Source organism: Schistocerca gregaria, chromosome 8, assembly GCF_023897955.1.
Source record: "Schistocerca gregaria isolate iqSchGreg1 chromosome 8, iqSchGreg1.2, whole genome shotgun sequence".
In the NCBI taxonomy this organism is placed as follows: Eukaryota; Metazoa; Arthropoda; class Insecta; order Orthoptera; family Acrididae; genus Schistocerca; species Schistocerca gregaria.
Window position 1 is genome coordinate 339,860,745 of NC_064927.1, and position 14,584 is coordinate 339,875,328.

A 14,584-nucleotide genomic window follows, 5' to 3' on the forward strand; every position below is an offset into this window, starting at 1 on the left:
GTTGCATAGATCTAGGTATGTTCAACAACCTTTTAAGGAAGAATTGTGGAAAACAAAAATGGAGCTATTAAAACAGTCGTGGAGGATAACTTAGAAACCGATCCCTGTGGGTGTACCGTCTAAAATAGTCTGCGAGGAAATACGATCACCAAGTCTTATCCATGCTCAAAAGGAATGACATGACGGTGGAAGAAAGTTTGGAATAGTCAACTGCCCTGTTAATGGGAACACTACTTCCTGACGATGGAGAAGAAGGCGACACGGATTATCAGCGTAGGTTATGGGAAATATTATGGAAAGAGCATACAACCAACCACTTCGCGCAAGAAAAAATTAGGCAAATAATTTTAAGGCTGTAATAGGAAAAATCTCTAGGACGGGACGGATCCCAGCCTAAGTAATAAAACCTCTGTGACCAGTTAGATAGCTACTTAGGCGATCTGTACAATGAGTGTCTCTTGCAAGGGAGGGTCACTGCAGTGTGGAAGAACGTTGAAGTGGTAACAACTAGTAAAGATCAAGATAGGATCCAATGATACCCACATGCTGCAGACCAATTTACCTTTTGAACGTTCTCTGCAAGATATTAGAAAAATTATTATGGAAAACATTACAAGATCACAGACCGCTACAAGGGATGAGTTCGCACCAGTATTTTTTTTAGAAGAGGCAAGTCAAATGATTAATGTAATGTCGCTAGCGACAGATACTCGTTTTGCGTACGCTCTAGCGATGATTGATACTGCTGACGCGTTAGATAACCTGTGGTGGCCGTCTTTCTTTGGTCGCCTTAGAGATTTGGAGTGTCCGGAAGCGCTATCTAATTGTCTGAGAGATTATTGCTCCGACTGACGTGATTCTTTAATATGTCCAGGAAAAAAAAAATAACGGAGACAATGACAAAAGGCTATCCGCAGGGGCCAGTGTGTCGTCTGGAGTTTCAGAAAGTAGCATTGGAACCCATACTACAGAAGTTACATTACAGCGGTAACATAAGCGGACTGGTGGCATTTGCAGATAACGTACTGTTAGTTGAAAGTGGTGATTCCAGAAGCATTATAGAAGACAAAGTAATGCGGCTCTCCACGAACTTGAGGGGTAGTGTCAGTGTTAAATTGTCACTAGCAGCTTGCAGCTCAGCATAGCTCCTGCTGAAAGTGAACCTAATAAGAAATCCTAAAATAAAATTAAATGACACAACGATTAGGAGAAGCGCAGTAACGAGATGTCTGAGTATTTCCGGACGAAAGTTGTAACATCGCACATCATGTATAGGAAGCATGCAGAAAAGGTACAAACGGGACGAATAAAATTATATTCATCGCAAATAGGCAAATCTGGCTTCCCTTAAAGACAGAGTATACTACAAATCTATATTTGCATCGGTCGTAGGATGTTATGAGAGTATTTGGGCTCATGGACTGCAGCGAAGAGAGTTCAAAGATGTGTGCTGCTGAGATTAACGGGCGCCTTCTGCACTACCCCGAATGATGCTTCGTTAGTAATTCTAGGAACATGCCCACTGGACTTGCAAATCAGGAAAAGGCGAACCTCTTAAGAGTTAAAGGAAGGTAATCAAATGGAAGTACGTAGGGTGTTTGGAACTGAGGCCTAATCGAAAAGGCCAAAAATGATTGCATATTACAACTATAGCAAAATTAATGGGAGACTTCAGGTTCAGGGAGGAGAACACACGAATTTCTTACTAACATCAGGGAGAGATTAAAACTGAGATTTCCTAACCGATCGAATGGATTGACATATTAACTGGCTGTCCATGGCACTTACGCCACATATCTGTACAAAATCCGAAGACGAATGCTAGCTGCGCCTGCGAGAACACACACTGCGGGACTGCGCGCTCTATGAAGATGCATCCGGTAATGGAAGCCACGTATTAAGGGCATTGGATCCCAAAGCAGTATTAAGGAGGGTCGACCTGGCGCATCTTGGATGATATGCAGGAAGACCAAGGGAGACTTCAAGAGGCATTTAACCATTAAGTCCTCATGCTGCCACCCAGGTTAGACAACACACTCTGCAGATGGAGAGAAGATAAATAAGGGCGGCTGCCACCGAGTGAAATACTGTCCGAAGAATACAAATTGCATTGATGCAAGTTACCATGAATGTATAGACTTCAAGAAGTAACGGTGGTGGGTGTCTCTCCAACTGCGGAAGGGTGCTCGGAATGCTCTGGTCAGTGGACAGTACGCTCCGGACTCTGTTCAGCGTAATATAAACTTTGCACTCTCCCTACCCAAGAGTAAGCTGAAGTGTGCATCATGTAATGAAGGACTCGTTAGGCAGTGCATACCTCTTCCTACATTCCAGTGTTACTGTAACTGACGTACTGTGTGTGTGTGTGTGTGTGTGTGTGTGTGTGTGTGTGTGTGTGTGTGTGTGTGTGTGTGTGTCCTGTGTAGGTGAGTTACGAATGCCCGACAGTTCTTCACAAGTAAGCACTGTCGTTATCACGCTCTTGTTAAGAGATGTGGTAGTGTGTTGACAATTGCTTTTATGACAACTGTAAGCATGTTACTACAAATATAAATGAACATAAGTAATTAACTTCCTAGACCATACTAGGCTGTCAGTTGTTCAAATGGGTAATTTTGCGTAATAAGTTGCTGTATTGGTTAAACATTATAGCTGTGTATTTAACGTCTACAGTATTGGGTATTTTTTTCCTTGAAAAAAAAAAAAACAGCAACATTTTACTATATATCCTTGGAATTGCAGATAGCGATGGAGGAAGTATGTTGCATGATGGAGTTCTTGCAGGGATGTCATTGGACACGATACTTCGCTACAAATTGCAAGAAACGAACTGGCATAAGAGGATGTGTGTGTTATGTGTGTAAGTAAATAAGCAGAACACAAATGGGGAGTCAGTCTGATGGTTGGATTGGTAGGGAAAAATCATTATTTTGGGGTAACAAATAGTTATAATAGGATATTACATAATGGTGGTAGGTCGTTAATAAAGATAAGTTAAAAGTTATTAATAAAAAGGCCACCAAACCTGTCACTGCTCTGGGCATGCATACATAACAGACCGCCACCCTCCAGATGCTGTCGATGTGATACACGTGCTGCTTGGGTTATCCTGTGGTGCTATTGACATCGGTTTGTATCATGAGCTACCGACCCTTGACTGACTGCTGTGGACGAATTATTTCCATATATCGGTGGAAAAAGCATGTTCAGAGCATTTATCATACAATGCATGTGGCTTCTTTTATATCATCATTTGCAAAAGCCTCGTTTCGATATCTTGAACCATTTATGACCACTTAATTACCAATATGCAAGGATGGAAATGGGTCCATCCTGTATGACCATTTGTCTTACGTAAAAGTCAATGACTCAAGAACGATGTGAGATACCGTTCTGCTCTAAATTTTAAATAAAATCTCGATGTTTTCCTCAAATTTCATATAGTGCAATGCATGACCTAAAATCAACGATACACAAAGTTTATGCTACGCGCGTTTATGTCTGAAAGCTCTTCAAAATTTCGTACATCTTCTTTAATTGGATACAGAGCAGTAGTTATGGCGAATAATGAAAGGAAATTCAGTCCTCTATCGAGCAAAGGTATCGGACGGTAAGACGTGCAAAAATGAAAAATTTTCAGTGATCAATTACTTTAAATGGGATGGTATGTAATCCGCAGCAGCCAGAACAGCGTCTCTCAGCAGAGGTAACAGCATTTGCTGGCAGTACACAAACCTCAACAAAGCTGCACTCAGCTTGGAATGCAAAGAGGGCGTCTGAATAAGAAAGGCTTAATTATGCTAATTGGGTAGTATATTATGACAGATAATTAATAAGTAATGAGACCAAGTGGCACGATTGTAGAGAACAGCTGCCTCATTGACTCAGGCAGAGTTTCACCAAGGAGGACATTGACTCCTTGTGGAGGCTTGGCAACTCTGTATCCTTGACCCCTGAAATTTGTTGTCTGGCGATAGTGCAGAATAGGCTTGTACTGGCTTACCTCTACGACTCCCAATACTGCCAAAGGGTTTTTTGGAGTTAATTATTCTAATGACAAACTCACAATCACCATATATAAAAATGTGACAGTAAAACGTTGTCAGAGTAATAAGTGATACTACAGAAGTTTAGTAATAATAGCTTTAGTTACCTTTCCTCTTGTGTGCCAACAGATGCTGATTTTGAGGAATGGCTCCACAGCCTTTGATAGCTGGCAGAATCCACCGGTGCATCCCCTCATGAGGATACGTATCTTCAACTACACCAATCTCCAGGCGTATATGGATGGCGAAGATGAGAAGCTGCTGGTGAAGGAGGTGGGGCCCTATGTCTTCAGGTAAGGCAGACCTATGAGGTACATACCAATTCTCATTGACGGGACAGTAAACATCAACTCCACTAATTTTGTCAAACCGTAAAACACAGTCTGACAATGAGAACGGGGTAGACAGTAAAATTACGTTACAATGGCATCTCAAGAGGATACAGTAATATCTAGAGAATACACCTTCGACAAACTCCAGAGAGAGATGAAAAAGAATAGAAACCCTAGAACTCGGAGCAGTATTGCATTAGAACATTGTTGCTGCCCCTATGTACTGGCTCACAAAACAAGGGAAGCACTCAGAAGTGGAAGAGGAAACGAAACGTCAAGAAGTGGTGGGTATTTCATGCTTGTCAGCAAGGCTTTGCAGCTCCTTTAGCGTGGCTTCATGGACGATTTTCATTGAGAACAGTGTAATAAAGCCACTGTACCCTCTGCTGAGGCTACTGGCCCACAATTACCGTAAATAGTCCGTAGTAGGCTGAGTACCGGCATCAGTATGGAGCTGACGTCCTAACTGAACATCAGGGACAAGTGCGAGGATCTTGCTGACCTCAGGAGTACCTCAACCTCATGTAAACAGTTAATACACACACTTGCATAGTTAGATGAGCATTGTCCTGTTGAAAAATGGCATAAATATTTTGACTTTTGGTGGATAACACTAAAGGGACGCAGGATGGTCATGACGTACCGTAGTGTCGTCAGTTCTCTGAAACACTACCAGCCGTGATCGGAAGTCATACGCAGTGTCTCCCCATATCATAGCGCTAGGAATAACACCGGCGCGGCTCTCCAAAACACTGGGAGAATTGTACCACTTCGCAAGTTGCCGCCATACCCGCCTTACAAGGGACATTCACCATCGGACCCCTCTGAGTTACTGGTAAGATAGCCCAGTGGGTAAGCCGTCAAAAAATTAACACATACCAAACATGAAACAAGGAAGGTGTGCAGAACTGAAGCAAAACAGGAACAGTGAACGGTCCAAGCTCAAGACGTGCAACACTGAGCAACCTTTAACAGCTGTGACGTCGTGGCTGTGTGGTCACGGTGTTGGACTGCGAAGGGGGAAATCAGTGTTCAGATCTCCGTATTGCCCTTTTTTTTTTCTTTTTCACAAAATTACGAACTGTCTGTCCGGTCATCGGCGTGTCTTTTTCGCTGCATTCAAATCGGTCTGTGTCGTGGTGGAACTCCGTTTGCAACAGTGAGGTGTAATACTACCTGCCTCCTATTTCTCCTAAACCGGTACCGCATGTTCTGACGCTTGCGTTCCGTTCTGGCTCTCGAATTCCTTTGTAGTAATGTAGTTGGTCTCTTTATTGGTTGTTTCTCATGTCGTTGAGAGGTCTATGGGAAGTCCGCAGCTCGTGGCCTAGTGGCTAGCGTTGCTAGCGTTTACCACCAAATCTGAGGGGAGTTCGAAGGCTGGTTTCCCTTGTTCGAAGGCTGGTTTCCCTTGTTCGAAGGCTGGTTTCCCTTGTTCGAAGGCTGGTTTCCCTTGTTCGAAGGCTGGTTTCCCTTGTTCGAAGGCTGGTTTCCCTTGTTCGAAGGCTGGTTTCCCTTGTTCGAAGGCTGGTTTCCCTTGTTCGAAGGCTGGTTTCCCTTGTTCGAAGGCTGGTTTCCCTTGTTCGAAGGCTGGTTTCCCTTGTTCGAAGGCTGGTTTCCCTTGTTCGAAGGCTGGTTTCCCTTGTTCGAAGGCTGGTTTCCCTTGTTCGAAGGCTGGTTTCCCTTGTTCGAAGGCTGGTTTCCCTTGTTCGAAGGCTGGTTTCCCTTGTTCGAAGGCTGGTTTCCCTTGTTCGAAGGCTGGTTTCCCTTGTTCGAAGGCTGGTTTCCCTTGTTCGAAGGCTGGTTTCCCTTGTTCGAAGGCTGGTTTCCCTTGTTCGAAGGCTGGTTTCCCTTGTTCGAAGGCTGGTTTCCCTTGTTCGAAGGCTGGTTTCCCTTGTTCGAAGGCTGGTTTCCCTTGTTCGAAGGCTGGTTTCCCTTGTTCGAAGGCTGGTTTCCCTTGTTCGAAGGCTGGTTTCCCTTGTTCGAAGGCTGGTTTCCCTTGTTCGAAGGCTGGTTTCCCTTGTTCGATCATCATTCTGGGCATTGTAGACCAGAGATTCATTACTGAACGTAATGTGGCACTTTCCATCAGCAGCCTATGCTTACCGATCACGGAAGCATGCCAGACACAAGTGTAACGACAGCCTACGCATAGGACGGTAATTGCGTAGTCTAGGCTGGTTCTAGTCTCGGATCTGTGGTGTGGAGTGGAATGTTGCAGAATGTCCACAGCAGATGGCGTGCACAGATACGCTTGGTGCAGAATACGGCGGTCCTCCCTTACGGTGGATAGTGGTGGTCGACCGGACCACTGACATGCTCCTATTCCGTCCAGTACCGGCCCACTGTTACATCTGAATACCCCACAAATCTGTATTTACATTGTACAATGCGACTGACCTGGCAAAAGGAGATGCACAATGAGCCTTCCAAATTTTATTATTATTCACGAGTAAGGTTATCTCCGTGTCCTAGAGAGTATTTCTCAACGTCCGACGCTCTTCACGCCCCCCTGCTCCCCCCCCCCCCCCCCCCCAAACCTTACATACCTCACTAGGACTGGTAAGAATACCAATCACAAATAAGTTACTAATTTTGGGAACAGTTCTACCTATCTTACAAAATTGCTGCTTCAATACAAATACTAGCAGTCAGTTTATTAACGTCAACGATGGTATACCAGCATCCAACGATTTCGTCTGGGAGGTTCATATTCATTTTTTTCATGTGGTGTACTTTTGGTCAATAGCACATGATCAACAATTATTCTGTACAAGAGTCACCACATATTATGATCATAATTTCTGGAAATATGTTGTCGCACTTGTATATGAATGAGCTTTTAAAATTCGTATATTCGATATTCCTGCGCAATATTTACCACTCTCTAATTTTCCCAGCGTGCTATATCAATGAGTTTCCGCGAAATGTTAGTCATTTTTACCGTTCGCTGTCTCCACTATCCGGAGTCTCATCTCTGTGTCTGAGACGTTACTTACCAAGAAGCACAGCGCTGTGTACCAAGGAAAAAAAGGTGTTAAAATATGTTCATCCACTGGCAAGCCTGAAAGCGAATGTAAGCTATAGTGTTCTTTAATAGATCTCAACCAATCATCGACTTCCAAAATACATTCGCCAGAGCTGCTTAGCTCTGCAGTATACATAATTCTTGGTTTTCTTGACAGGTGTGATACTGTCATGACCCAAATCCGTGTGTTCCAATCACAGTACTGAACACAATGCTGACGGTCTTCGGGACCTAACGTTCAGTGCAACATATTTCCTTCCCGGAGGTCGTCCTCAAATTTTCGCTCCATGTAAGTCATAATAAGCATTTTCTCAGAGGGTAACTGTCTGAATCAGTGGACACGGTGACGTCAAACTGAAGTGCTTGTACGATTCTGACTGTCGGACCGCACAGATATTTTCTGATCGTCACAACATAGTTTTAAAATCCACATGATGCCTAAAACTCTAGTTTCTGCCTTAGTAATATTTCTTTCCCGACAACAGTGTACACGAAAAAGTGCTGCAACTTACTTAACCGTACTGGCAACCTACCGATCCGTAACTGCATACTCACCGCAGCAGACTTTAGATTCAACTGCCTAATTGTTAAGACCCCTCGGTGTTTTCATAGCGGAACTTTTAAATAGTTCTACATTGTTAAATGTAAAAGTCTCGTTTCATGCTGTTGTTACGAGGAATTTGCCTTCTAATATTAAGCAGTACTTCAAACCAGCATTTCAGTTTCCTATTTTTCACGTGCTTTCTGAAAGGAACTAACATGAATAAACTCTGTTACACGTTCTATTCAGAACCTTCATTTTAGTGTGGACATAGTATTAACTAAATTCCCTGTAAGAAAAGTATTCAAACTTAATTGCGATGATATTCGGTAATACGGTGAACCAAAGTTACTGACTTAACTTACATTATTTAAGGTTAACGAGACAAGCGGCTATTACGTAGCGAAAAAACTAAAAGCAGTATTAAATTTTCCTGTACTTGTTCGTGGCACTACAAAGGAATTACGTTGTACAAGTGCAGAGCAGTTAACAGAATAATACTATTTGCTTGCGCTTCTAATGAAATTCCTGAAACGACCAGACACTCGAAACCTTCATAACTTAAATAGAAAACCCTTCAAATTAAACTATCCGTGAGTTCCTTTCAAGACTCCTCTACGTAATGTACATAGAGCTCTTTAGCAAAGAAGCAGTTGCTTCCTGCTGCTAACAAGCAGAAGCGTTCCAAAAACGACACAGCACACGAAACAGAGAACAAGTGTTATGGACATCTAGAGCTCTGTAGACAATTACCTTACTTTCATAACTGACACACAAATGAAGTTAAATTAATGGGCGTAATGATAAAATTCTGTATACTGATAATTTTTTCAGTTCGTCTTGAAACAAAACTCCTTCAGTCGGCTAATTTTTCAAATGCCACATATGTAAGCATTTCCATTTTTCCTCAGTCTTAATTAATAGATATCCGTGTAGAAAATCATACGAAGTATATCGCATAACTGTCTAAAATCGATTCGTTTAGCTTGTAATGAACAGCGCTTTAAATTAGACAGTTCATGTCAGACGCAATAATGGTTAGAGTAACCGGTTATAGAGTATTAGTTGAGTGGTGGGAGTCCGTTTCAGGTACGCGTGACAGCAGAGGGCGAGCGAATTCAGACATGAGTTGCTTGTCTCGTTACAACATCATTATAGCCGAAATGCCTGGACAACTTGAGTGAAATCTTCGGAAGAAAGGCGACGTAATTTACGCGAAAACCTGTCCGTTAAGTTCTGAGCGCTTGCATTCTAGGAAGTCCATGCGTATAGAGCCATATAGTTAGTTTCCCTCGTTCAGTACATGAATGGAAAAGTACAGCCTGTCATTACGGTACAGCCAGTTGCGAAGACGAAAGCTACTTACACAATGACGATCTCACTCTGCAGCGGATGTTGCTGATATGAAACTTCCTGGCAGATTAAAACTGTTTACCGGACTGAGACTAGAACTTGGGACCTTTGCCTGTCGCGGGCAAGTGCTCTACCGACTGATCTACCCAAGCACAACATACAACCCGTCCTCACAGCTTCAATTCAGCCAATAGCTCGCCTCCTACCTTCCAAACTTCACAGAAGCTCTTGCGCGAGTTCGAGTTTCGGTCATGCACAATTTTAATGTGCCAGGAAGTTCCGTTAGTTACACTAGTCACTGCCAAGTAACATAGCTCGATGAAACTTGAACCACGCTTAGAAAAAACTACTACAGTGTTGTACAGAAGGTCACTGAAAGTAATATGCAGTACGATTAACACACACATTTATGAAAAGAAAATAATTACAGTGAAGGTCACGCAATTCATGACGGTCAAGAGAACGCGACAAACGGTGGGCTATTGTTCTTAATATGATACCTGACGTCAGAAGAAGCTCTGCAAACGTACTTCCATGCTTCCAGAATGAGATTTTCACTCTGCAGCGGAGTGTGCGCTGATATGAAACTTCCTGGCAGATTAAAACTGTGTGCCCGACCGAGACTCGAACTCAAGACCTTTGCCTTCCGCGGGCAAGGTCCCGAGTTCGAGTCTCGGTCGGGCACACAGTTTTAATCTGCCAGGAAGTTTCGTACTTCTATGCTGGTCACAGGTCTGGCTTTCCATTCCTCCTCCAGCGCGGTTGACAACTGCTGTATAGCAATTACTTCCCACACACGTACTGCAATACGTCCCCCCTCACCCTCCCTCCAATGCATACCACACGTGCTCGATGGGATTTAAGTCGCGGAATTGGCAGGCTTGTATCTTCACCGAATACCATTTCGTTCCGAGAGTTGCTCCATGTGCATTCCCACCGAGAAAAAGGAATTCAGGACCGAAAGCACCCCTGAAAATACGCACACTGTGAGAGGAGTACAGTGTCAAAAACACGTGATCAGTGTGTGTGTGTGTGTGTGTGTGTGTGTGTGTGTGTGTGTGTGTGTGTGTGTGTGTGTGTGTGTGTGTGTGTGTGTTTTTCCAAAGATATGGAGATCATTACCCTCATGCAACATCATGCATCCCTAAGTAATTCCAGGACGACCAAAACGTTGTTAAACAATGTTCCTGGGTGCATTGTGTTACCAGATCCTGCGTATGAGGGTACCTGCAGAATCATTACTCAGCCTGAATCAGCTCTCGTCCGATAAGAGATCGTGTCTTCACCCGTCATTGGTCCAGCCCCTACGCTCTTCGCACCATCAAACGACCCTCCCCCCCCCCCCCCCTCGCCATTTTTAGACAGGTTCGTGCTTGGCTACCATGGGGCCCGAGACTTTGCAGAATCTTTTGCCTTCTATTCTGCTTGCCTATCCTCTAGCTATTCTTTTTTATCACCTACCCTTGGGAAACATGTCTGGGATGTTCATGGGAATGTGCTCTGAATTTTCAGTAACTGACATCGAAACAGTCTCTCCACTGTTTCTCGTTCCTTTTTTCTTTCTTCGTTCACCTTTTCCTGTCCTCTTTCCGCTTTGGTGTTTGAGGTTCCTCTTTTTCTTTTTCCTCCCTGTGTGCTCCTGAAGGTCGGCCGACGAGTCTGACATGTAACAGGTGACCGGGTAATGGATAACTCCCAGCCCTGGGTCGCCAGGTAGGGATAGCACATAACACCTGGTACAATCAGGCCCAGGGAGGGTTGATTGAACTGAAACCTTCCCAAATTGCCGTTTGATCCCTCTGTCAGGTGTTTGGGAGGTGTGAACAATCACCTGAGGCAGGACGCCTCCTTCTGAGGGTGGCCCCCAGTTGGAAGGAGCGTGCCATCAGAGACTCGGGTAATCGTATGGGATTTTCTCGCAGTGGACCAATCACCTTTTTCACAGTCAACGTCTATTACACGTAAAGGGTGCAAGGCTAACAACTCAGACCCTGCCTGCTGGTCCACGGTTACTCATGGTTTCATGTACTGAAGACGGTCAGTCCCTTGTTATGGCAAATCAGATTTATTCAGAAAGGTGTTAATGCAAATGCGGCCACTTTGAAATGCTGCTCTCGTTATGCAATGGCACTTCGTTTTTGGAGACTACTTCTGATTCTCAGGCACAACTGATTGCAGCTTCGCTCCGTCACGGATATCCTGTTAATGTCGAGACCCATTCAGTGCTAAATTCTTCCCATGGTGATACACCACGCCGCTCGATGGTCTGAGAGATGCATTAATCCAAACATACCTCTCTAATCAGGGTGTCATTGCATTCCATCGGGTGATGAAAAAGACTGATGCAACCACACACAATCTATTTTCGGTTTTGATAGAGCAGTTCTTCATTTAAAGAATAAAAGCAGGTTATCACACTCTGACTGTACATTCCAAATCCGAAAGCTGCTACCAGTACCATTGTTACAGTCACACTACATTGTCCTGTTGACACCGTCACTTGTGTAACCTGTGCTAGGGATGCTCACGATGGCGATTGTCCACCTCATTCTCCCGCTATACCAGCTGGAATGACGACCATGCCGCCTCATCTCGAGATTGTCCCATGTACCTTGATGAGTGAGCTGTCTGGGAGATCAGCGTGCTCGCAAGTTATTGGCTTAATAATTTTCTCGATACAACTCGCTCCACGAAGGGCATGGCCATGCACACATTCGACCCTGAAATCACCACCGCGGTTGTAAAATCGCCTCCTCCAGCTGTGCCAAAAGCCACCAAACCTTAGCTTCATGGGGCGAAGTTACCTGACACACAACCGTCAGGCCGGAAAGGAATACTTCGGCGATAACTTCCTACAGTCCTCCAGCCAACAAACATCTGAGTCTTCCTCTGCCAACAGGAAAAGCTCCAAGAAATCAAACAAAGGCAAACGGTCATACCCTTCGCCGACTTAGATCCTCTTCAATGGTTTCGCACACCGAGCGAGGTGGCGCAGTGGTTAGCCCACTGGACTCGCATTCGGGAGGACGACGGTTCAATCCCATCTCCGGCCATCCTGATTCAGGTTTTCCGTGATTTCCCTAAATCACTTCAGGCAAATGCCGGGATGGTTCCTTTGAAAGGGCATGGCCGATTTCCTTCCCCATCCCTCACCCGAGCTTGTCGACGGGACGTTAAACACTAATCTCCTCCTCCTCCTTCAATGGTTTCGCCATGTGAAATCCTCACCCGGCCGAGTGTCGCTGGTGCGCGCCACCAACTGTCTCTTGCCTTGAGTCTGCAGACCTACAGAGGGAGAATGCAGACGCCCCTGTAGATCTCATGAAGCAGAAATCTGCAGCCTCTGCACCCTGTGGCCATTAGTCTTTGAAGCCTGGCACTCGGCAGCCGCCATGGTGACACCCCTTCATTTTTTCCCTCCTCCTTTTCTCATCATGACTCTCAAAACATTTGTGGTCTTTGATCAAACAGAGCACTTACGGCTGGGCATGGAATAGCAGCGTCCACTTCTTCTCTACCTTTAGGAAACAAAATTGCGTTCTCGCGACCGCTTTGAGCTCACACTTCCTTCCGGTCCACTTTGAACTTCCACCTCAAGGACGGTGTTCCGTCTGACGAGGGAGTCATGTTGCTTACCTGGGATGATGATCATAGTCAAACCATCTACCTGAATACTCAACTTCAAGCTGCCCCAGTCCGCATTTTCCTTCCTCATTTGATCTTCTCCTTTTGTACCGTTTACTTCTCTCCGTCATTCGGTGGCAACAGGGCAGAGTTCTTCCAGGTTATTGGGCAACTCCCTCACCCCTTGCTCCTGCTTGGTGACTATAATGAGCACCACACCCTTTGGTGCTCTCCCAAAACCAGAGAGAGAGGTGCCCTCTTCACTGACCTTCTCAATCAAATTAACCTCATCTGCCTTAACATGGGAGTACCCCCGTACCTTCCAGTCTCCACGCACACTTATTTCCATTTCGATCTCTCCTTTTGCACCCACCTTGCCCACCGTCTCAAGTGGCACGTTCACTCTGACGAGTACTACAGCGACCACTTCTCTTGTGCTATCCATGCGCTGGATCCTATCCAACGTACGTGCACACCCAAACGGAAGCTTTCTAAGGCCTTATTTCTCCCTGGCGACCTTCGGTGAACATTTTTTCATCTATTGTGATGACCAGGTCCGACGCAGAACGCGCTATTCGTCGCATTTCCTCTTCATCGTGCCGTGTCCCTCTCCCTCTGTGGACTGCAATGTGCAGCGACGTAATTCGCGCAAGGAGACGTGCTCTCCGCGTTTTTAATCATCGTCCTACGATGGCTAACTGCATTCGTTACAAACAGTTGCGTGCACAGTGTCGTCACGTACTTCGGGATAGCAAAAAATGATTTCCTTTACTAGTTCTTGTAACAGTTCCACTCCATCTTCCGTCATGGGGCCCAGCCTCCGACGACTATCAGCGACCGAGCTCCATTCCCCAATTTCAACCCCGACAGTAGCGACGATGTCACAGTGGACCCTGTTGTTGTCTCTAACACCTTTAGACGCTAATTTGCGGAGATTTCGAGATCCTCCCACGATCACTCTGCCTTCATAGGAAACGATTTTAGGAGGTTCGAGCGATAACTTTCTATTCTCAGAATCGTGATTACTACAATGCCGCCTTTAATATGAGGGGGGGGGGGGGGGTACAGCATACTCTCACTTCATCCTCTGTTCCAGGGCCATACGATGTTCACTTTCAGATGTTGCAGAACCTTAGGTTTCCAGACAAGCACTTCCTCGTTCATATGTACAATCGCATCTGGGCAGAGCACACGTTTCCCAGACGGTGATCTGAAGCCACTGTTATACCCTTCCCCAAGTCGGCAAGGACAAACACCTTCCTTCTAGTGATCGCCCCTATTTCTCTCACTGGCTATGTTCGCGACGTGATGGAACATATGATTCACGCCTGTTTGGTATAGTCGGTCGAATATCGCAATTTACTAACCACTGCACAGCGTGGATTTAGAGTCCAGCGTTCTGCAGTTGACCATTTCGTCACTTTTAACCCTTGTCATGAATGGTTTTCTGTGGAAATACCAGACTGTGACCGTGTTTTTCGAGCTGGAGAAAGCCAACAACAAATTATGGTCTGAGCGAGGTGGCGCAGTGGTGATGACACTGGACTCGCATTCGGGAGGTCGACGATTAAATCCCGCGTCCGGCCATCCTAATAAAGGCTTTCCGTGATTGCCCTAAATCGCTTAAGGCAAATTCCGGGATAGTTCCTTGGAAACGGCA

General features: G+C 45.2%; 1 protein-coding gene across 3 annotated transcripts in view; it reads left to right on the top strand.

The window, feature by feature from the left end:
* LOC126284013 (lysosome membrane protein 2-like) overlaps positions 1-14,584 on the top strand; it is a 395,168-nt gene that overhangs the window by 250,359 nt on the left and 130,225 nt on the right. For all 3 annotated transcript variants that reach the window (XM_049982556.1, XM_049982555.1, XM_049982557.1), the window contains exon 4: positions 4,176-4,339. In XM_049982556.1, the coding sequence (XP_049838513.1) occupies positions 4,176-4,339 (164 nt within the window). The remainder of the gene's footprint in view (positions 1-4,175; positions 4,340-14,584) is intronic.